We start from the raw sequence: 21048 nt of genomic DNA on the forward strand, positions 1-21048 counted from the left end.
TTTTTTAAGTCTTAGAAATATTACAATAAAATAAAATTATTAAGTTATATTTATTAAGTTATAATTATTAAGTTATATTTATACACGTTAGATAGGCAATTGAAAATACGCATAAACATAAATTTTATTTAAATATTAATATTTTACCGTTATTACGTAAACAGAATTATCCCAAAATTGTCGTTACGATCGGCATCTGAAATTGAAAAGAATGACTTAAATATCTTATATTTAATAAGAATGATAAAGAATAAAATTAAAAGGCGGCTTGACAACGATTCATTTCAGTTATTCGCGTTTGGTCAGCGAGATAAATTTCAATGGTCGATATGAGTGAGATGACCAAAGGAAGACCGTGCAATATATATACCTGCAATGAGATTTATATAAGAATGAAAACAGCGCGGCGAGTGCAAGGGTTTTGCAGCTAGGTGGGAAGCGAGATCATGAACGGGTTATATGGACTTGTCTGCGATTCGGACGAGCGATAAATTCGGTAAGGAAGCTGCATCCGAAGGGGCCTAACCGCTCCAAGTATAAAACGATGAGTCGCATCGCGTATTATGCGTTGAAGATGCAGGTACGAAGAGGAGAATACAAGGTACTGGCCGTAACATCCAGTATCTGACACCGCCATTTCACGTTAATATATACGCACAGCCATACAAGATTAAAGAAAAGAACAATGAAATATATATATTTTATATACGAAAGTGATGTTTATATTGCTATCAATTTAAAATGCTACATTCACTATTACAAGATTACTAAAAGCAATATTACGTAACAAAGGATAATAGCAAAAAATTTCCACATATAATCTTTATGCACAATTATTGAAATTTTGTATTAATTTATTAACAGGAAATATGCACATGATGTTATTGATGCAATAGATTAAATTTTTAGCATAATATTGATGTTAAATAAATATTAGAACAGATTTATATAACTTACATTTGCACTTGCGTTAATATATAAACACATTTATTTTCAGTATAAGCACGATGATATGAAAATATTTTTAGCTGTAGATCTGTTTACTTGTATATCTGCAGCTCTAAGTTGCATATTTTTTAATTTTGTCAAGTTGAAATCAGAGTAATCGTAAAAAAAAGAATATGCAATTTTATTTCGCAGTTTCTACAAAAAACAAAAAAGTATTTAATAAACAGAAAGACAAAGGGCTACGAGTCAAAAAAGTATTTAACTAAAAGTCGCTTGTTAGCAACAGTCATGCAATAAAATTTTTCTTTTAAAACTCAGAATTGAATATAATAATGAACGTATATTAAACGTATTTTTATAAATCGCGTTGGTGACATTAAGCTGCAAGGACCTTCCATTTATTTAGAAGCCTGTTTGACCGGTTCTAAGCTGACTTGTTATAATAGTATAGCAAACTTAAAAAGGAGAAAATGTAAAAGAGAGTATTAAAATTTTAAAAACGCTACAGTTTGTACTTATTTCTGTTACATAGTCTTACAGTTATGTTTGTTTGTCTACTTTGACAAATACCTCATGAGCAATTTATATAAAATTTGATATAGAAGTTTATTTTTTATCTCTTATATATATATATATATATATATATTACTTATATAATATATTTCTATATTTTTCTTTTAAACATTATATTTTCTTGATATTATTAGTCTAAAAATATAGACAAAAATGCATTATGATGCTTAATCCGAATTCTTGGTTAAATAATAACAGTTAAATGATAACAGTTTCTCGAGTATATTGTTAACATCTCTATCTGAAAAAATATACACACATTAAAATATTACTTAAATAGAAAGATAGGTACAAATAATAATTAATTAAATTATTGATTTGATATTGATTTCAATAAGCTCATTCTATTAGTAATTCCTTTCGCTCTTTTAGAAATTTATTTCTCAACTTTTGCTACTTTTGTTACAATCGTTAAAATTTATTCCAGTTTAACTGGTTTTATCGCTACATCGTCATGATCAAATAGTCTGTGAATGTGACAGAATCTTATTTATCGCTGTCTACTAAAAATTTCGTAATCCGATGACAATTTGAAGATGACTAAGTTCGCATTAAAAACTAAATACCATTTATTGATACTTCTGTGAAGTTAGAATCTCATTTTTAAAAAAGTGAATTTAAATTTAGAGTGTTAACTTCACAAAACGTAAAACGAAAAATCACGATATCTTTCCATTGTTAGCGTTTGGAGTGTTAATAATTTTTTTCTATTAAAATATTAATTTTTTAGCAGTAGCATCATCTTATTGTAAAAAAGTTTTTTATTTTAATTTTTTTATTTTGAAAAAAAATTTGTCGATATCCGAATTTGTTAATGTATTAATGAATTAACGCATAACCTTTTGGCGAAAAGCACTGTATTTTAGTGTGTTTAATGCTATATTGCTTCCTCAATTATTAAATTTAATTAAACTGTATGGCTCCTGGACTTTTTGATATATTCTTATACCTTTATAAAAAATAAATGTATAACCCCAAGTAGGACGCTTGCAAAGGACTAAAAAAGCGATTATATGCGCTTTTTTAGCGCTTTGTTAACATTTTGTAAGCGTTGTTTGTTATTTGGGATACTAATCACTAGAGGATTAATACAATATTATTTATAATGATATTCAAAAGAATATCAAGAAATATACATATGAAATGTGTGTGTGTGTGTGTGTGTGTGTGTGTGTGTGTGTGTGTGTGTGTACATAATTAAGTACATATGCACCAGCAATGTTTTGTCGTTGTCATATAAAATAAATGTACCAGTTAAAGGATATGATCCCATTATTGGATAAAGCGATAAAAATTTTAAATATAAATTTTAAATATAAATTTTAATTATTAAACTTTTAACGATGTGCGACTCTAAATTAATTTGTTTTATTAAATTTTGAAGACAACGAATTTATTTAAACATTTAGTTATACATATTATTAAAAGCTTTATATTTAAAATTTTTGATATTTTGTCTAGTAATTGTGAGCCATGTCTACTGACTGGTACATTCGCCTTAATACGTAATGTTTTATTTTGTACACATTTTTCGTACTTACGCTTTGATATGATACGCCGTAAGTCGATTTAAAAATCAATTTAGAAATTTTCTTGTATGCTTTTGTTGACGTCGATCAATGCTAATTTAGTCGTTTGGAAAAATGAATTCGTCTGTCAGCTATGCACAACCTCCGTTATTCGTCGACATTAAGTAAGCTGCGCTTGGTAGGTATGCAGCGTAGCTCTCGAAGGGCGGAACGAAAGGAAGGCTGCACGTTGAGATATGCGAGATACACGTATTGCACAATTATGCCAGACCGCCTCGTCTAACAGCGCTATGCTCCAGCTATAGCACACAACCAAGAGACTCATACATCGTAAAATGAGTCGATCTCCATTACGCCTTATGCGCATCCCATTATGTGCGCAACACTTCGTGATGTTTTGAATAGATGTTCCAAAAAGTCATTAAATTGAGATACCTGTAAATATCAATTGTTAGAATTAAGCCTTGAGTAAGATTTTTTTACATAGAAATTGTTATTTTGATACATTAAGTATAAATTAATTTCATAAAATGTTTTATAAAATGTTATATCTATTGTCATGAACGAATGTCAAATTTTATAGACATATTTAATATAATATTATCTAAAATTTCAAAAATATATGTATTTTTAAAATCAGTATGATAATTGTGTTATTAATGAAAAGTTGTTTCAACGCGATTTGATTTGATTTACTTTGATTTGGATTTAAATAAATTAAGAAACAAAATTTCATTTGATCGATGTAGCTTAAAAAAGTCTTTATTTGCATCTCTAATAAAATGCTTAATGTACTAACCTAAAAATGAGTAGATTAAATTTTTTGAAATGAAATATTATGTGTAACCTAAAATTACTGTTATTTTCGAAACAAAAGCTTCCTATATTGTATTATACTTACGAAATAAGTATTAATCTTTTTTAAAAATATAGGTAATTTTTAATAACTTATAACAAAATAAATAAAAACTATCAAAAAAATTCATATTAAAAAAAATACAATATTTTAACTTGATCATAATGTTATAACATTTTCTCTGCTGTATACTCTGCTGTATTTTATTACAGTTGGATATTACAGTTGATTATTACAGTAGGATATTACAGTTGAGAATTTAATGAGAAGATCAGAGCATTCGTAAAAAGCTTTAAAAAAAACATAGTCTTTATTATGAGTTTTACTCATATTTTTTCTAATTGTACTCTTCGCGATATCTATAATAATTATTATTAAATAAGCGGAATTAAAATTCATAATATATGTAATCATATGTCTATATAATTTTAAATGACCTAAAATATCTATTTAACATTATATAATGTATCCTAGTTAAGAAAATAAGTGCTAATAAGTTTCTTAATGATTTTTTTAAGGTTATAGAATAATCTCAGCAGAGAGAAATATAAGAATTACATTTTTATACATTTTTTTAGAATGATACAATATTTACAGATATCACGAAGAAAATATATTTTAACAGCAAAAATAATTTGTTAGGTACGCATAATCTATAATTTGTTATATACGTAAACGTATTAGGATTTATCTCATAATATATATTAGATTATACAGATTAGACTAAACTTACAGATTACCCAATTTGGATAACAAGATAATATAAACACGTTTATTCGATGATATATTAATCAATATATTTCTCTTTTTGGGGAAATGTAAGGGGAAAGTAATAAATATTCTATTCTATGTATTTTATTAATCAATATGTTAATCAACATTTATCTATTAGAATCAAATGAACGTCTTATAGTGGTACAATTCAAAGAATCAATTCCTCGAAAACTATAACAACTGACACTATGTATACTGGCTGACAGTTCAACCGTGAATAATACCCCTAGTCGGTAGTTGTGAAGATGACTTTTTACTGCGTTTGCGCGAACTGGAAGTAAGAAAACTATTTTTTCCTTTAGAGAATATCTTTTCTTCATTTCAATCGTTGTTATTACATATAATTTTCTTAGTGTTACATTATTATTTACCATATTTTCGCGTAAAGTTGAGAAACCTATTGACGAAAATAACCTACGCATTACTTTCTTTTATGAAGTACAGAACATTTTTCAGTTTAAAAGATATCGGATTATTACTAGCATCAGTGAGTAATAGTATCAAAAGTCAACGAATGAAAAAAAAAAATTCAATAGCATTTAAAGAAAATAAGAAATAAGAGAAATTGTTTATTCTATTCTTATGTGTCCAACGTATAATCAAAATGAATTTGTTTGAAAGTCGTTATTTCAATCTAAATCGTCTCCTCATGTCGTTTATTGGTCTATGGCCTTATCAAACGTTAGGAACCAGAAGGATTAAAATGATTCTTATATCGTTTTTTTTGGCAGAAGGTATAGCAGCGCAGGTAGATCTTTCGTATAATAGATGCATTTTGTTCTTATTCTTATTTATTGTTTTATTTTTTCAAATTTATTTAATTCACATATATCTGATTTCCTTTAAGGCCTTTTCTTAAAAAATTGATTATATGTATAATACTAATATATTAAAGGATATAATTAATATTATTACAATATATTGAATGTTTACACGTATGTTTACACGTATGTTTACACCTATGAAGGTTCAAGATAATATTAAATAATTATTACATATATATATTTATGTAATAAATATTAAATAATATATTTTCAGTTGATGAGTTTTATTACAATTGAATACAGTAGAGATCTTCTTACAAAAGTATTTTCCTTCTCTTTTATTATTCTTATCTGCACTGTAAAATATAATATGTTATATTTTAAATCGGAACAAGTAAGTTTAATCAAGAAAATTTTCCATAACACAGCGTAAACATATTACTCAATGATATAAATGAAATAGTAGAAGCTATCTATTTATAAGCTATACTTAAATGATACAATGATATTTATATTGATTTCAATGATGGCATTTGCAATACAATACAATCTTGCATTTACAAGTTATTGTCAGTAGTGTTCCATTTATAATGATGTCAGTAGTATTGTGTTTATAATGTCTTTGTTATCACAAATGTCAATATAATTTTTATTTAAATGAAATATTATACAATAGATGCATTAACAATAAAATTGACTATTGCAAACAATTAACTATTGCAAACAATTGGTACTTAATTGGCAGGTAAAATATCTTTTCGAGCAAGTTCTGAATGATTGGCATGCTTTGACTGATGTAGAGGAAATAAAAATAATACAAAAATATGCGAATAAAGGGAGATTCTATACTATTTATGCAGGATGTAAGAACAAAATTCATATTATGCAAATTTACGCGTTTTAGTTACTTTTATTTTATTACAATTAAATAATATATATTATATCTTTCTATATTATTATATTTCGCAATATTATCATCATAGCTTATAGTTTTACTTTTGTAAAATTTGATGAAAATTAGATAAAAATTATGTTAAATGTTTATTAAAACAGCAAATAATTAATAATTAGTGTTTTTCTTTATTCACTATCTTAATATACTAAATACTTGTATTATCGATATATATATATATATATATATATATATATATATATAATTCACTGGTTTTAGTTACTCTATATTTTGGCATCTTATTTTTCACTGTATTGTTTTTCATACCGGACGTCCTCGATATTGTGGCACCATTGAACAAGCCTCGGCAACATCAATTGCCGCTCGTAATCGAACCTATTTTCGACTTGGAAGAACATTTTCTTCTTTTTATTCTAAACTTCTTAATAATCGCTCTTATAATTTTGACCATATTATTGACTGTTGAAACATTATATATGATATGTATACAACACGCTTGTGGATTATTGAAACTTACTAGGTATAATATTCGTTATTGTATACTATTCCATTGTTATACAAAATAGATAAATATTATAGTATAACCGGACGGGGATGATTCTTTGTACAAAAAATAAATTGAAAATACAAATTACACATTTTTGTTCAAGGTTTTGTTTTCAAGAAAATCAAATTTAAAAATTGCGTCGAATACACATGCATTTAAAGAAGATATGATTTGTAGAAAGACACTCCAACATGTTTATTTAACGTCCGGGCGACTTCACAAATGACAAGATTAAAAAAAATATTATGACAAATAATTAAATTTTATTTATTTTATTAAGAGAGATTACAAGGCCTAAGAGATTTTTAAGGCCTTTGTCGAAAAAAAGATTATTCTGCACGTTCGACTTATTTTTGTATGTACAAAGAATCATCCCGTCCAGTTGTGCTGTAAATATGTTCCTCTGTATTATCAATTTCTGAACTGTTTTTAATTATGAGAATGACATTGCTTTAGCTATCGTATCTTGAACGCATTCGACGATCGATTACAATTGGATATATCTAAAAAATCAAAGTGCACCATCTGTATTAAATTGTCTAAAGCTATCAAGATTCACAAACGATCTCTAGAGTGAGTAATAATTAATTTAAGATAATTTAAGATTCTTGAAAATAATGTATATTTAGCTTGCTTAATAAATATATTATGTGTATACGCTAAATTATGATTGAAATATATTGATAAATTAATTAAAATTAATGTTCCGCAAGAAAATTGGATATATGTATTACATATACAGAGTTTGATATTAGACGTAACATCGTTCATGGGTAGATAGAGCGAATTAAACTGAATCGAAAAGTTTTGTACCATTTTGTAATTTTCGCAAAAGTTAACGAGATATTAATTTCTAAAGATCATTGAATAAATGTATCCCTCCGTTCGGCTTACCGCAAGCGTGCGTTACCGTATAATATCGCTCAGCAAGATGTTTTCTTTCGCTGCTTGTGAGTTACCAAGGCTGCTTGTAATAAACAACTTTCCGCATAACTACCAACCTACAACGATGAGCGGTCCTATCTCCTTGCTTGCTTGTATTTGGCGATAAGCCGTGCTATTCAGCAAATTTTAGAAATTAATATTTTGTTAACTATTGCTAAAATTGCAAAATGGTATAGAGCTTTTCAACTCAATTTAATTCTTTCTACTTGCTCACGAGAGATTATGCGATCATTACTGGTCACTTTGTATATTAAATTTTTATAAAAATTTTTATCTATATAATAAAAGATTCACAAAATTCGCACGTGCATGTTTATGATTTTTTTATTCAAGGTTTATCGAATGTTTATGTTCTACTTTTTCTGTCTCCTACCTGTTTTTGTGTATATTTGGCATAGCTTCTTTAAGCATTAATTTATTTGAAGTGAGTAAAACATGCTGTGCTAATATAATCTCCAGCAATTACTTCCTTATTAACAAAATTAATACCTTTTATTTTATCTTAGTTCTTAAAAACAATTGAATCAAAAGACACGAACCAATCGCTCTACTTTGGTCTGTTCATTGGTGCTCATTTAGCTTATATGTTTTGGGTTAACTGTTTTGGTCAAGATTTAATTGATAGTAGCGCTGATGTCTTTGCACAAACGTAAGTTAAAAATGATTAATTTACTTATTTCACTAGGTGAAATAAAATATTTATTATATATTATGAGTATTTTTTTTAACTGTTTATGATTACAGCTATAATGTAAAATGGTATATGGTATCTACACATGTTCAAAAAAAAATATTATTTATATTACACAGATCCTCAAAGAACATTTTATTTGATGTTGGCAGTATGTTCGTATTCTCATTGGACGGAGTTGCTACGGTAATTATTTTGTTATAAATAAACGTATTTGAATAAAAATAAATATTTTGGATATGTTTAAAATATAATATAGTTAGCATGAATAATATATAAATTTTGTTATAGCTTATTAACTCGTCTTTATCATACTCTATGCTACTTTATTCTACTCGGACATGATTTATATCGATATAACAGAAATGGTTACGATCGTCTATAGTCCTTTTTTATATTTTAAAGACTGTGCTATTATGCAATAAAACTTATTCAGCATGATACACGAAATTTTTTACTATTGCTTATTATTCATTAACTTTTACTATTATTTATCACAGTGAAATATATATCTTTTTTACTAATATTTTTCGTAAACACAACACTCACTCTTTTATACATAATATATTTTATACGTAATATATTCTTTAGATGCACTTTTAGCTCATCGAAGTTAATTTTGAAGTAATAGTTTCACACGTATTTTCTCTAGTATGTCCGTATCGTAACATATTTGCGAGACATGTCTCTAGAAAAAAATTATCACGCCACGGTCTGCTGCACAAGCAATCATGAATGTAAGAAATTCTTTGTCGCATCGCGCATGCGTAAAAATTCTGTAACTGCTACCGTTCTACTCCGGAGAAAAACACCAGTAGTTATATTAAACATGTAATTTAGTTGCTTTACGTTGCAACCTATCTTTTGGTAGACTATAGTGCACGATAGTCGAATGATTCATTCAATCTTACTTTAAAGACCGCTTGGTAATAAGCTAATTTATAAATTGTCCTCCCGGTATCAGATTCTTCGTAATGCTATATATTATCATCATCATGACGCGGAAAATGCATGCAATAAGTTTGCAATAGCTACTAAGATATTCCGATAATGGTAAAACGGTACGACGGCGTAATCTTTGCAAATCTGCACAAAATCGTAATAACTGCCAATCGAAATGGATTTCTTCAACAATGAGTACTATTTTATCCGACATCTAATGGAGTCGGTCGGTCTATGGCCCTATGAAAAGCCAGAACGTCGAATTGTTCGTGGAATGTGCGTGTCCTTCATTCTCATTCAAAGTATACTAGCACAGGTATCTGTGATCGTTGCATTTTATTTTATTATTCCCGTTGAAATGACTGCAGTCACTTAGATTTAGCAAATCCTCTGAGCTTAATGTACTGTAAACATTTACATTACGTACATACATTTTTGTGATAGTGATAGTGTTAATATCTGAGAAAAAAATGAAAAATTTAAAAAAATTCAAGACTAATGAGAAGCATAAAAAAGAATAAGATCATGTTTTATGCAGAATAGCTAAAGTTTAAATTTTATTTGTATTGCTTAACTAAAACTATTTTATTGTTGTGAATCACAAATGTTTATAAATTATATATAAAAAATATATTATAGCATGTTTAAAAATGAAAGAATTTTATTTGCCTACAAAACTTTGATTGTCTATTTTGTTTGCAATACGACCGTATTGTACACAGCTTATTACACACAGCGCAATGCACATATTATCATATTGTACGTAACACATTGCACATATAATCATGTTGCACACATTTCCATACACATTGTGATTTGAAACTTTGCTTTGCATGGAAAGTTAAATGTAGATTCATACAATTATGGATGTTTGCACTGTACTCCATATACCAGATGATATGGGTGGACTCCTCGTTCAACACATGTAAAATTACAATTCGAGTAGAAAGTTGCAAACACATGCCAAATATCATCTTCTTTGTTCACAATACGTGTAAAATAATTAAAATAATAATGTATTCAATATCGTCATATACGTAATACAGTTGTGTGTACAATATGTTATGTGCAATACAATCGTATATATATGCATCGAACAACGCGCTGTGTGCAATATGATCGTGTACAATATGTTGTGTGCAATACTGTCATATGTACACTGCGCTGTGTGCAATATTGTCATGCAATGTGCTAAGCCCCAAATAGAATGGAAAGGAATAACGAAGGAATGTGAAGGAATAGCGATAATGATAGAAATAATACGATTTCAATCTATCAGAAATCAGATACATTAGAATATACAGCTTTTGATAGGTTAAAATCGTGTTATTTCTATTGCTATCGCTATTCTTTCGCATTGTGTCCGGGGCTTATATGTACTACGGTCGTGTGCACATGACTGTGGACAATCGTTTTGTACAAGACAACCGGGATCAACCCGCTTATTATTAGTTATAAAAGTTGTAAAAGTGTTAATTTTGTGTTTGAAATTCTTTATTAAGAATTATAGAACATTCTGGACTATTTAATCAACGTTTCCGAAAGATTATTACATATATAATTAGAGATATACATATATTATAAAAGAAATATAAAAATTATATTTAATTTAAAATATATAAATTTGATGTAGATTTGCAGACACATGAATTGTATCCATTATATTAATATTTCATTTTACAAGATAAGACTATATTACTTTATTTAAATAAAAATTCTGTTTTTAGTTGGCAACGTTTATCACGCATGATTATAATATATCACTTTTCATTGACGTCTTCTCATTTAACCTTCCTTGTATAATTTACGTTCTGAAATATAATATAGTGTATTTTAATTCTAATCACGTGAGTCATTTGAATTAATTTTAAGAAATTAATTAAAAAAGCGGTTCTATGAAACATCTATTTAATATTTTGATTATAATCATAGGTGAAAAATCTCTTTGATCAAATTCAGTGCGATTGGAATTCGATAAAAAACGTGGATGAACAAAAGATAATTAAAAAATATGTATTTAAAACAAGATTTTATGCAATCTTTTCTGGTTGTAAGTAAAATAGAACACTGTTTTTGTTATTAAATAATATCTATTTACAAGACTTAGATTTGATTCAGAAATGAGTAAAAAACTAAATTAAAAAAAGAATCTGTCAAAGATATCTGAAAACAAATTATTTTATAAATATATATTACTAATTATTGCAAATATCGTCTGTTAAATTTGATTTTTTTTAGCATTTGTTTATCCAGGGACATTCATCTTTATTTTATTTATATATATGCCATATTTTCTTAACAATATATCGCTGTTAGACGAACCTCATCCTCGACAATTGCCGGTACAAGTAGAATTATTTATTGATCAAGAAAAATATTTTTACTTGTTTTCATTGATATTTATCGTAACTGCTTTCTTGGGTATGACGGTAATTATGGCGACAGAAAACATGTACATGATGTTAGTACAGCACGCTTGTGCATTATTCGAACTTACCAGGTGAAATTCTCTATACAAACAATATTTGTTTAATTTTTTTAGCATTTAATCTCAAGTAAAATATGTTATAAGCATTATTTTGTTGAAAATAGCTCTAATAAATCATAATTAATAAATTTATTTTTAATGTTTTTCTTTTTTATTGCATTTGCATGTTTTCAATAAGGATTTGATTGTACAGCTTTCGTTTAACACTTGCGTTCGAATGCAACACATCCTTTTCAACATCCTCAAAAACTAAATGCAGATGTTACATTAAGTTGTTAAGTGCTCTAAACATTCATCAACATTGTTTAGAGTAAGTACTTGATATAATCTGAATATGTATAATTATTGTATATTTGAGGTTAAAATGAAGAATTTTAATATTATTTTATAAATGTAAAAATATCACATGTATGTATTTATATGTATATATTTGTTATATCTAATTCGCATATCATTATAATATAATATAATTATTTATTTACTATAACGTAAATTAATGCTTTTTATCTTTTTAAGATTTATTGAGAATATTCAACATAATTTCTCGACGTCCTATTTTATTCTATTTGTGTTTGGTGTAGCATCGGGAAGTATTAATATGTTTCGCGTGAGTACTTTTAAAATAGTATCAGAATGTATGTAAGAGATCACAAATAGTACTATATTATTTACATATTTATTAATAACAGCTTTTAGAGGCAGTGATAACACACAGTTTATACAAAGCTATTTTAACCGGTTTATTTGTATATGCTCACTTTTGCTATGGATTTTTTATGAATTATTTTGGACAGGATGTAATTGACCACAGTGAAAATTTTTTTCGACAAATGTAAGTGCATTCTAATACAATAAATAGCGTACTAATTTTTACTTTATGAAAAAATATTTTTATGTAAAATATTATGAGTAAAAACTTTAGTGAAAAAATCACAACAAAAAATTATTTTAAATCGTTATGACAATTTCTGTTTGTATCAATACAGATGTAACACACGGTGGTACACAGCGCCGCTATATGCCCAGAAATTATTACTCATAACATTACGACAAAGCATGAAAAACAGCAAAATAATCGTCGGCGGTTTATTTGTTATGTCATTAGAAGGTTTAGCCACGGTAATGTCACATATATACACGCGCGCGCGCGTACTCCTCCCTCCACACACATACACATACAATATAATACACCTATATATATTTATATATGTATGTATCTACGTATATTAAGAAATGTATGATTATTTATACATATATAATACATATTTACATATTTTTCATTGTTTTTCAAAATTTGTTTTATATTCATTTATCTTATGAGATTATACATATAAATAATATTATATAATTTTTTAAATAAAAATATATTATATTAATAATAAAATGATCTATATAAAAGTAAAAATGTTAACTGATTCTGGCGTCTAATTTTATGGAAACTAAAAATTTATGATGTTGTTTATTTTGTTTATATCACTTGTTTGTATCACTTTGTGCACCTTAATAAGTAAAAAATATAGGATATTTAAGAAATAATCAATGCTTGACTATAAGATAAAGAAGACTTTAATTTCGTTAATTTTTTTGTTAATAAAAAATCATTTGTATCCATTTATACTTCAAAGATTTTAAAATCTGTCGTATTTTCGAAAACTGAAATGCGTTGTAGTTCTGAATCCTTTATAAACAAAAAAGAAATGTATAGTGGATACAAGAGATACAAATGATTCTTTTTCAAATGATATTAACAAAATTAAAATATCTTGTAATCACATTCTAACTATTTTTTAAATCATTCTAACTTTTTATCCTTTAAAATACAAATGAAACAAAGGAAATAGTATAAATATTAAGTACTAATAAACTACATTAATTTTTATTTTTTAAACCTCGCCATTCTCATGAATAAAATGTTATTATATGTATAATAGTCGAAAATAGATACATACATGTATAGAAGAATCTTAAGAAAGCATGATTTTATGAAATGGAATATAAAAAACAGAAATATATGAAAAAAATTTCCTGTTTCAGCTTTTCAGTATGATATTGTCTTATTGTATGGTTATGCATTCGGTTTATAAATAATCATGCAATATATTTGTGACAGTAAATGCAATCCTCACAAAATCGTTTGATGAATAGCGTTATTAATAATAAATCAAAGTGGATTACTTAATTATAAAAATAAAAATAAAATTAAATATAAAATAATATAATATAATTATTTTATTGTTACTTATTTGGCTTAATTTTGTTACATTATAAAAATTTCTTTAAAAAAATTAATAGTTTAAACGCTTACATGATTACCAAATTATGTAATTCGTAAATATGTAGATTGGGAGACCGAACTCCAATAACTTTGACTTTGACATGTTGTCAAGGTCCTGATGTTATGTCCTAAGTGACCTTCAGAATGTTTTAACCATCGCTCTTTATTTGTTAAAAGATTATTAATAAAATAAGTTTTACGAATATAGAACGTAATTTTTAGGCACAGAGTATACATTTAAGAAATACCATTAAATATTTTTAATATATTTTAATATTGAAAAAAATTGTTGCTTGTTTTACATGTGTACATTTAGACTTCGTTTCGCTGTGTAAGCAAGAGGGGAGTGTGAAATAGAACTTTCTTCGCGTAAAAAGTTAAACCCATATAGAACTTTGTTTCGCATTGTTAAGCATATGCGTGGACAGTAGGTTTCACCCCCTCCGTCCCCCAACCTTACGGAATGGACTTCACGATCAAAAAAGCCTTGCTTTGCGTAAAAAGTTCTACCCAAACATATTATTTGTCTAGTTGTTGGTAATAGAGTCTCCCCATAAAAGGCGGGAGTGGATAAAATCCAGTGCGTCCAAGCATACACTTTATAACGCAAAACGAAATTCCACATGGGTTTACAATTGTCCACGGCGAGCGGGATTATCCATATGGGTTTACAACTTTCCAGATGAGGTCCATCCTTCTCTTGCTTACAAGACGAAACGAAGTCTATATAATTGTATTGTTCCATATGAGTTTTTGAGTTTCCATTTGAAGCAATTTCTGATTTTGAACTAAAATTTAATTTAAGTTAAGAGTTATATTTTTTTCTGGGTAAAAATAAAGGGAGGAACGGAACCCTTCGCTCGAACTTACCTAATGCAAATGTGCAAATAATGAGATATATTTATATTAGGTAAAGTTTAAATTATAAAATTAAACGCATATTTGTATTGTCAACTTTATATTTGGATCATTACTTGCATAATGAAAGTGACTCAATGATATAAGAGACAGATGTATATCAATATATATTAAAAGCATTTGTGCTATCATATAAGTTATAAAAGAAAGAGTTAGAAATGTACTCACAAATGAAATATCGTATTTTATGTTATGCACTCTCTTGTACCTATTATAAATATGAAAGAATTTACACTGGCTTTTACAAAAAATGAGAGGATACGATCTAATAGTAATTTATATACTTATATTATTTACTACAATTTTACGGTAATACGCCACTCTAATCATTATACCCATTTTACTTTTTGGCTTCTGTAAGCAATTCTTCTTCCCCTTATCTTTTTGTCGCAATGTAATAATGTCATGCATAATAAAACAACAGTAATCATCCTTTTTCCCTCTTAGTTGCGGTTAAAAATGTGATCTCAGTTGTGTCGCAGAAATGGACTTCGATGGTAGTCGATATTATACACTTAATCGGATGATGTTATCAGCTATCGGATTATGGCCGTACCAAAACGTATGGCACATTCGAATTCAAAGAATTTCTTGTTTATTCTGTGTTGTATCTTGTATAATAGCTCAGGTATCATTAAATATTATTATTCCTTTATTATTATTCCTGATAAAGGATAGTTTAGTGATTACAAGCCATATTATATTTTTATTTTGATTTATTTTATCTATAATATAAAGATTATATTTTGTATCAAACAATTTGCAGTTATCTACATTTGTCACATCTGAATACAATTTAGATCTTCTTCTTGAAGTCTTATCATATACGATTCCTTGTTTTATTGTCATTCTGAAATATGTCGCATATTGTGTGAAAATCAAATCAGTGAGTCACACTCTACAATATAATATTCAATAGTATTTTTAAAACTTTATTTGAATTTATTTATAAGTTTATAAAGAAAATTTTAGAAAATTATAAGTATACATTAGAAAGATAAAACCGTATAATGAGGTAACTTTGGCCTAAATTTTGATACTGCTCAGACGGCATGACAAAATCAGATCACAAGACATCTTAAAGACTTAAAGCATAGACTTATGTTCTAGTGTTTAATATATGTATTCTCTATTTTTTAAATTTAGACTAAAATTATCTATGATTCAAAGTTACTCTATTTTACAGTACAATAATTTTATTTATTTATTTAAAATAAATTTATCTCTGCATGTTAACAAGTTGTTTTAAAATATATATAATTAAAATATTATTATAGGATCTTAATATGTTTCAAAATAAATAAATTGTATATTCTTTAAAAAATCATAATAGACATAATATTTAAAATAAAAAATGTGTTAATTTAAGAGCTGAGCATCGTTATAGGCATAAAAGTGATGTTGTGCACAATTATAGATAAGAATGTTAATGGAGATAATAAAGCACGATTGGAATACATTAAAAAATAAAGTGGAATATGAAATAATTAAGAAATATACTTATGTAGGAGCATTTTACGCACAGTTATTTGCAAGTAAGGTTGATAAAACTGTTATACTATTTCAACATGTGTGAAATACACATTAATATTATCTAAACAATATTTTACATTTATGTTGTTTAAAGCAACAAAAAACTTTCAAAATTTTTAACATTTTTATGACAACAGTAACAATCTTATTGGATCGTAGATGTAAAAATCAATAAGAAAAATAAAAATCCATAACAGCCAAAGCAGGATCTTTAATATTTAAATAAATAATTCAATGTGAATTTGTATTGTACTATATGTATATGTACATGGATATATAGTATATACAAATTCACACTGAATTATTTAAACATTAAAGATCCAACTTCGACCATTATGGACTTTTATTTCATATTTTTCTGACAATTTGTCATGAACTTAAAGTTAATTTTGTATTGTTAAAATTAATTGTTTCAAAAATTAATAAATTGAATTAATTAAATAAAATTAAAGAAAATTTTTTCTTTGTGTAATTATAAGTACTATGTAATCACCTTAATTGTTACTTGCATTGCTGTCTTTGTACATATATTGAAGTTTTTAATTTTTCATATTCTTATAACAATGAATATTAACTTTCTGTTAATAATTACAGTAATGACTTATAGCGTTCCAATAATCTTTGGCTGTGTACATTTTATACCGAATCTTCTTGATTTTGTGGCGCCGCTTAACCAGTCTCGTCCACATCACATACTAATTTTAACGGAATATTTTGTTGACAGCAATGAATACTTTTATCTTATTCTTTTGCATATGATTGTGTGCTGTTTTACAATTCAAATTACACTAATGTCTACCACATCTATATACGTAGCATTCGTACAACATGCATGTGGAATGTTTAAAATAGCTAGGTAAGAAGAAAATAAAACGTGACAAATTAATGTAAAGATTCTATGTACTTAAAATACATTTTATTTCTTTTATATGGTAATTATTAGTAAAATATAAATATATTAGGTGTTGGAATTAATTCGTAGCGTTTTACAAGAGATGGCACAAGCAGTACACTATTTCGTTGTTACCTATAGTTCTGTATACATTGTAAACATCTATCATAGGACGTCATTTGCCGTACATAACCTTTCTTGAAATCATAAATAACAATACTGTATAATTCATTGAATATGTCAAAATTTGTGCCAGATAAAGTGTTTTTGCGGGGAGTTTTGCTTCATTACTTTAATATGAACAAAAGTGCAGCTGAAGCTCATCGTATTTTAGTGGATGTGTATAGTGAACATGCTCTGGCTGAGCAAACATGTAGGAAGTGGTTTGCACGTTTTAAAGCTGGTGATTTCGACTTGGATGACAAGGAGCGACCTGGTCAGCCGAAAAAATTTGAAGATAACGATTTGCAGGCACTGCTCAATGAAAACTCATGTCAAACACTTAAAGAATTATCTACGTCATTGGAAGTTGACTTCTCAACAATAGGAAAACGTCTTAAAAGTTTGGGCATGATCCAGAAGGAAGGACATTGGGTCCCATATGAATTGAAACCAAGGGATATTGAGAGACGTTTTCTCACGTGCGAACTGCTGCTTCAACGGCAGAAAAGAAAAGGTTTTTTGCATCGGATTGTTACCGGTGACGAAAAGTGGATCCATTATGACAATCCAAAGCGCAGAAAGTCATGGGTTAAGCCCGGCGAACCATCAACATCAGTGGCAAAGCCCAATATCCATGGCTCAAAGCTCCTGCTCTGTATTTGGTGGGATCAGAAGGGTGTCATATACTACGAACTGCTAAAACCGCATGAAACCGTTACTGGAGATCTCTACCGACGGCAACTGATGCGCTTGAGCCGTGCATTGAAGCAAAAACGGTCGGAATACTTCGAAAGACACGATAAAGTCATCTTGCTGCACGACAATGCTCGCCCACACGTTGCAAAACCGGTAAAAACATACCTGGAAACACTTAAATGGGAAGTGCTACCGCACCCGCCGTATTCTCCTGATATTGCACCTAGCGACTTGTTTCGATCATTAGCTCATAGCTTGTGCGAGCAGAAGTTCACATCTTACGAAGATTGTACAAAATGGTTCGATTCCTGGATTTCATCTAAAGATGAACAGTTCTTCCGACGCGGTATTCATTCACTGCCCGAAAGATGGTCAAAAGTAGTAGAAAGTGATGGGAAGTACTTTCATTAATGTATTTTTTAATGCTCATGTGAAATAAATAACATTCTTTCATTAAAAAAACGCTACGAATTAATTCCAACACCTAATATAAAAATGTTTTATTTAATTTTATATAAGTTTTGCAATAGAAACAAATATAAATACCTTTTAAGAACGCGATGTTTCTAATGTACAAAATTATAAACTTATAACAGATATCCTTGTATTGAAATTTTATTTGTGAAATTAATTCAATATTATTAAACAATTACAGCTTTTAAAGAAATTTAGAGAGAAGTATATTTTAAAGCCATTTAGTATTTAAAATGTATTATTATTAGATAATAACAATATAAAAATTGGTATACGTACAAAACATTTTTTTAATTTGTGTCGAAAGCATTATACTCTATGAGAAATTTATTTTCATTAAGATAATTTTATTCTTTTAGCTATAATATCGAACATGCTTTTTCGGACGATTATAAAAAAAGAAATCCAGTTTCTGGAAAACGTTGCATCGCTTGTAATAGAATAATCAGTGCGGTCGACATTCACAGACGGGCTATCGAGTAAGTTGTTTCTCATTGCAATATTTCGGATTTAAATATTATTTATACACGCATTTCTTTAAATTTAAACTTGTGTGGTAATTTTCTTGCGTATTTTTTTTTGTGTATTTATTTATATTCTATTTTATGTATCTATTTCAAACTGATCAAACAGTGTGACGCCTCATAATGTCCTTAAGTGATCTATAATATAACTAATTTTTTCTCATTATTAAAGGTTTTTCGAATCTTTAAAAAATACTTTTGTAATATTGTATTTTTTCCTGCTTGTGCTTGGCATAGCATCTTTAACTGTTAGTCTGTGTCGTGTAAGTAAGATGTTGCACGACTGATAATTACCATTAACGGAATAAAAAGCATATTAAAAAACTTCATTTTTTAAATTATTATTTATACAGTTATTTATATAGTTTATTGTAGTATAAATATGTTTGGCAAAGCCAAACATTTTTACATTGTTTTTTATATTTTTTCTCTTACAGAGATTTGATACTTTAATTACTAAAATTTTTTAGGCTGTATTTGCAAAGGGAATCGTTGAAAATATTTTTCCCGTAACATCCTTATTGGTTCACTTATTTTATTTCTTTTTTGTCAATTACTCGGGACAAAAAATATTGAATCATAGCAATGATTTTTTATCAAAAACGTAAGTCATTAAAAATTGATATTAATTGAACATGTAATTTGAATTATTTTATAGCTTTAATTTCTTTTGCACACAGTGCTATAATTACTTAAAAGTGCTATAATTTTGATATACATATATCATTACACATAAAAAAGTTTTTATTATACAAAAATTATTAATTGTTATTATAGCTATTAAATATGCAAAACATTTCTTAACATAAAATAAATAGATGCGTGATAGTTGTTTGTAATTCCGTAAGCATGCAAAATTTATGTATATTTTCTTTGATTTGTACATATAAAAAATATATTTATACTCTTGTATAGTATAATAATAGTTATTTATGTGACATTTATTTTAAAAAGATTAAATAAAAAGAAAATTAAATAAAATTAAAATTGCAACTTATATATTAAAATTTTTATTTTGTTATTTTTAATAAAATAATATTTTTTATTGCATTACTTACTATATTATATATATATAATTATTATACAACAGTAATTGATAATAATATAATATCGTTATTATATTTTTAGATATAATTCTAAGTGGCATATGATACCCTTACACGCGCAAAAATTGATATTATTTGTAATGCAAAGAAGTTCGAAAAATTGTGTATTACTCATAGGTGATTTGTATGTTTTGTCATTTGAAGGTTTTGCTACGGTAATACTATTTTTCGTTTCTTAATTCTTATTGTATTATTTGTGACATACATATGTTACCCTTTCTTTGTGGATGTTCTTCTTGTTCTAGGGTATGAGTTTATCCATGTCTTACTTTATGGTATTTTATTCAGTACGATGATGTTATAAACTACAAGTCAACATCATATAAAAAAAAAGGAAGACATTTTTTAATCAATAATAATGGATTGTATGATACAATCCGAAAAATTTTATAACTACACAATTTTGTAATTTTAAATCATCATGAGGCATAAACAAATATTGTATGTTTGTATTCTATATATCAAATAATATAAATATGTTGTTTCTTGCATCTCATT

The 21048-nt window shown here is 27.2% G+C and overlaps 5 protein-coding genes across 21 annotated transcripts in view; 4 read left to right on the top strand and 1 right to left on the bottom strand.

Moving 5' to 3' along the window:
• The window catches only part of LOC147910200 (mannosyl-oligosaccharide alpha-1,2-mannosidase IA-like), a 302227-nt gene extending 301107 nt beyond the window's left edge, over positions 1-1120 (top strand). The window contains exon 4 of the mRNA XM_087404345.1: positions 289-1120. Coding sequence (XP_087260471.1) covers positions 289-333 — 45 coding nt within the window. The 3' untranslated portion in view covers positions 334-1120. The remainder of the gene's footprint in view (positions 1-288) is intronic.
• Positions 1-21048, bottom strand: part of LOC105150032 (uncharacterized) — a 211953-nt gene that overhangs the window by 13778 nt on the left and 177127 nt on the right. For 6 of the 12 annotated variants that reach the window (XR_015544480.1, XR_015544479.1, XR_015544476.1 and 3 more), the window contains exons 6-8: positions 3063-3485; positions 958-1762; positions 148-196 (exon numbers count right to left, since the gene is read on the bottom strand). The gene's annotated coding sequence lies outside the window, so the exon portion shown is untranslated. Of the gene's footprint in view, positions 1-147; positions 197-957; positions 1763-3062; positions 3486-21048 lie in introns of those variants that run through there. The other 6 variants (XR_015544474.1, XR_015544473.1, XM_087404349.1 and 3 more) reach the window with 2 other exon arrangements.
• LOC147910207 (uncharacterized) lies at positions 3484-8990 on the top strand. 4 transcript variants are annotated; one of them, XM_087404326.1, is made up of 9 exons: positions 3484-5428; positions 5719-5838; positions 6190-6307; positions 6616-6877; positions 7361-7477; positions 8183-8273; positions 8356-8498; positions 8594-8726; positions 8832-8990. In XM_087404326.1, the coding sequence occupies exons 1-9, from the start codon at positions 5285-5287 to the stop codon at positions 8883-8885; spliced, it is 1182 nt and encodes a 393-aa protein (XP_087260452.1). In that variant the 5' UTR covers positions 3484-5284; the 3' UTR covers positions 8886-8990. The 4 variants fall into 4 exon arrangements, with proteins under 4 accessions (XP_087260452.1, XP_087260453.1, XP_087260454.1 ...); XM_087404327.1 differs by having other exon boundaries at positions 8660-8726; XM_087404328.1 differs by lacking the exon at positions 5719-5838.
• Positions 9090-15324, top strand: LOC147910208 (uncharacterized). Of its 2 annotated transcripts, XM_087404265.1 has the most exons (9): positions 9090-9798; positions 11210-11329; positions 11415-11532; positions 11721-11982; positions 12164-12280; positions 12487-12577; positions 12660-12802; positions 12957-13089; positions 14005-15324. In XM_087404265.1, the coding sequence occupies exons 1-9, from the start codon at positions 9658-9660 to the stop codon at positions 14056-14058; spliced, it is 1179 nt and encodes a 392-aa protein (XP_087260391.1). In that variant the 5' UTR covers positions 9090-9657; the 3' UTR covers positions 14059-15324. The 2 variants fall into 2 exon arrangements, with proteins under 2 accessions (XP_087260391.1, XP_087260390.1); XM_087404264.1 differs by lacking the exon at positions 14005-15324 and having other exon boundaries at positions 12957-13668.
• LOC147910209 (uncharacterized) lies at positions 13005-21040 on the top strand. Of its 2 annotated transcripts, XM_087404340.1 has the most exons (10): positions 13005-13089; positions 15611-15791; positions 15930-16049; positions 16581-16698; positions 17291-17552; positions 19280-19399; positions 19617-19707; positions 19915-20048; positions 20573-20705; positions 20796-21040. In XM_087404340.1, exons 2-10 carry the CDS (start codon positions 15648-15650, stop codon positions 20844-20846), a joined length of 1173 nt encoding a protein of 390 aa, XP_087260466.1. In that variant the 5' UTR covers positions 13005-13089; positions 15611-15647; the 3' UTR covers positions 20847-21040. The 2 variants fall into 2 exon arrangements, with proteins under 2 accessions (XP_087260466.1, XP_087260467.1); XM_087404341.1 differs by lacking the exon at positions 13005-13089 and having other exon boundaries at positions 15335-15791.

Source organism: Acromyrmex echinatior, chromosome 3 (assembly GCF_024713525.1).
Source record: "Acromyrmex echinatior isolate Ae372 chromosome 3, ASM2471352v2, whole genome shotgun sequence".
Classification (NCBI taxonomy): domain Eukaryota; kingdom Metazoa; phylum Arthropoda; class Insecta; order Hymenoptera; family Formicidae; genus Acromyrmex; species Acromyrmex echinatior.

Excerpts from the sequence above, each read along its gene's own strand:
- LOC147910207 (XM_087404326.1), top strand. The coding sequence starts at position 5,285 with ATGAATTTGTTTGAAAGTCGTTATTTCAATCTAAATCGTCTCCTCATG. Across the intron at positions 5,839-6,189 it reads TATATTTTAAATCGGAACAA|GTAAAATATCTTTTCGAGCA; the intron begins GTAAGTTTAATC and ends CTTAATTGGCAG. Across the intron at positions 6,878-7,360 it reads GGATTATTGAAACTTACTAG|CTATCGTATCTTGAACGCAT; the intron begins GTATAATATTCG and ends ACATTGCTTTAG.
- LOC147910208 (XM_087404264.1), top strand. The coding sequence starts at position 9,658 with ATGGATTTCTTCAACAATGAGTACTATTTTATCCGACATCTAATGGAG. Across the intron at positions 9,799-11,209 it reads TTCAAAGTATACTAGCACAG|TTGGCAACGTTTATCACGCA; the intron begins GTATCTGTGATC and ends TTCTGTTTTTAG. Across the intron at positions 11,533-11,720 it reads TTATGCAATCTTTTCTGGTT|CATTTGTTTATCCAGGGACA; the intron begins GTAAGTAAAATA and ends GATTTTTTTTAG.
- LOC147910209 (XM_087404340.1), top strand. The coding sequence starts at position 15,648 with ATGGACTTCGATGGTAGTCGATATTATACACTTAATCGGATGATGTTA. Across the intron at positions 15,792-15,929 it reads TATCTTGTATAATAGCTCAG|TTATCTACATTTGTCACATC; the intron begins GTATCATTAAAT and ends AACAATTTGCAG. Across the intron at positions 20,706-20,795 it reads CATTTGAAGGTTTTGCTACG|GGTATGAGTTTATCCATGTC; the intron begins GTAATACTATTT and ends TTCTTGTTCTAG.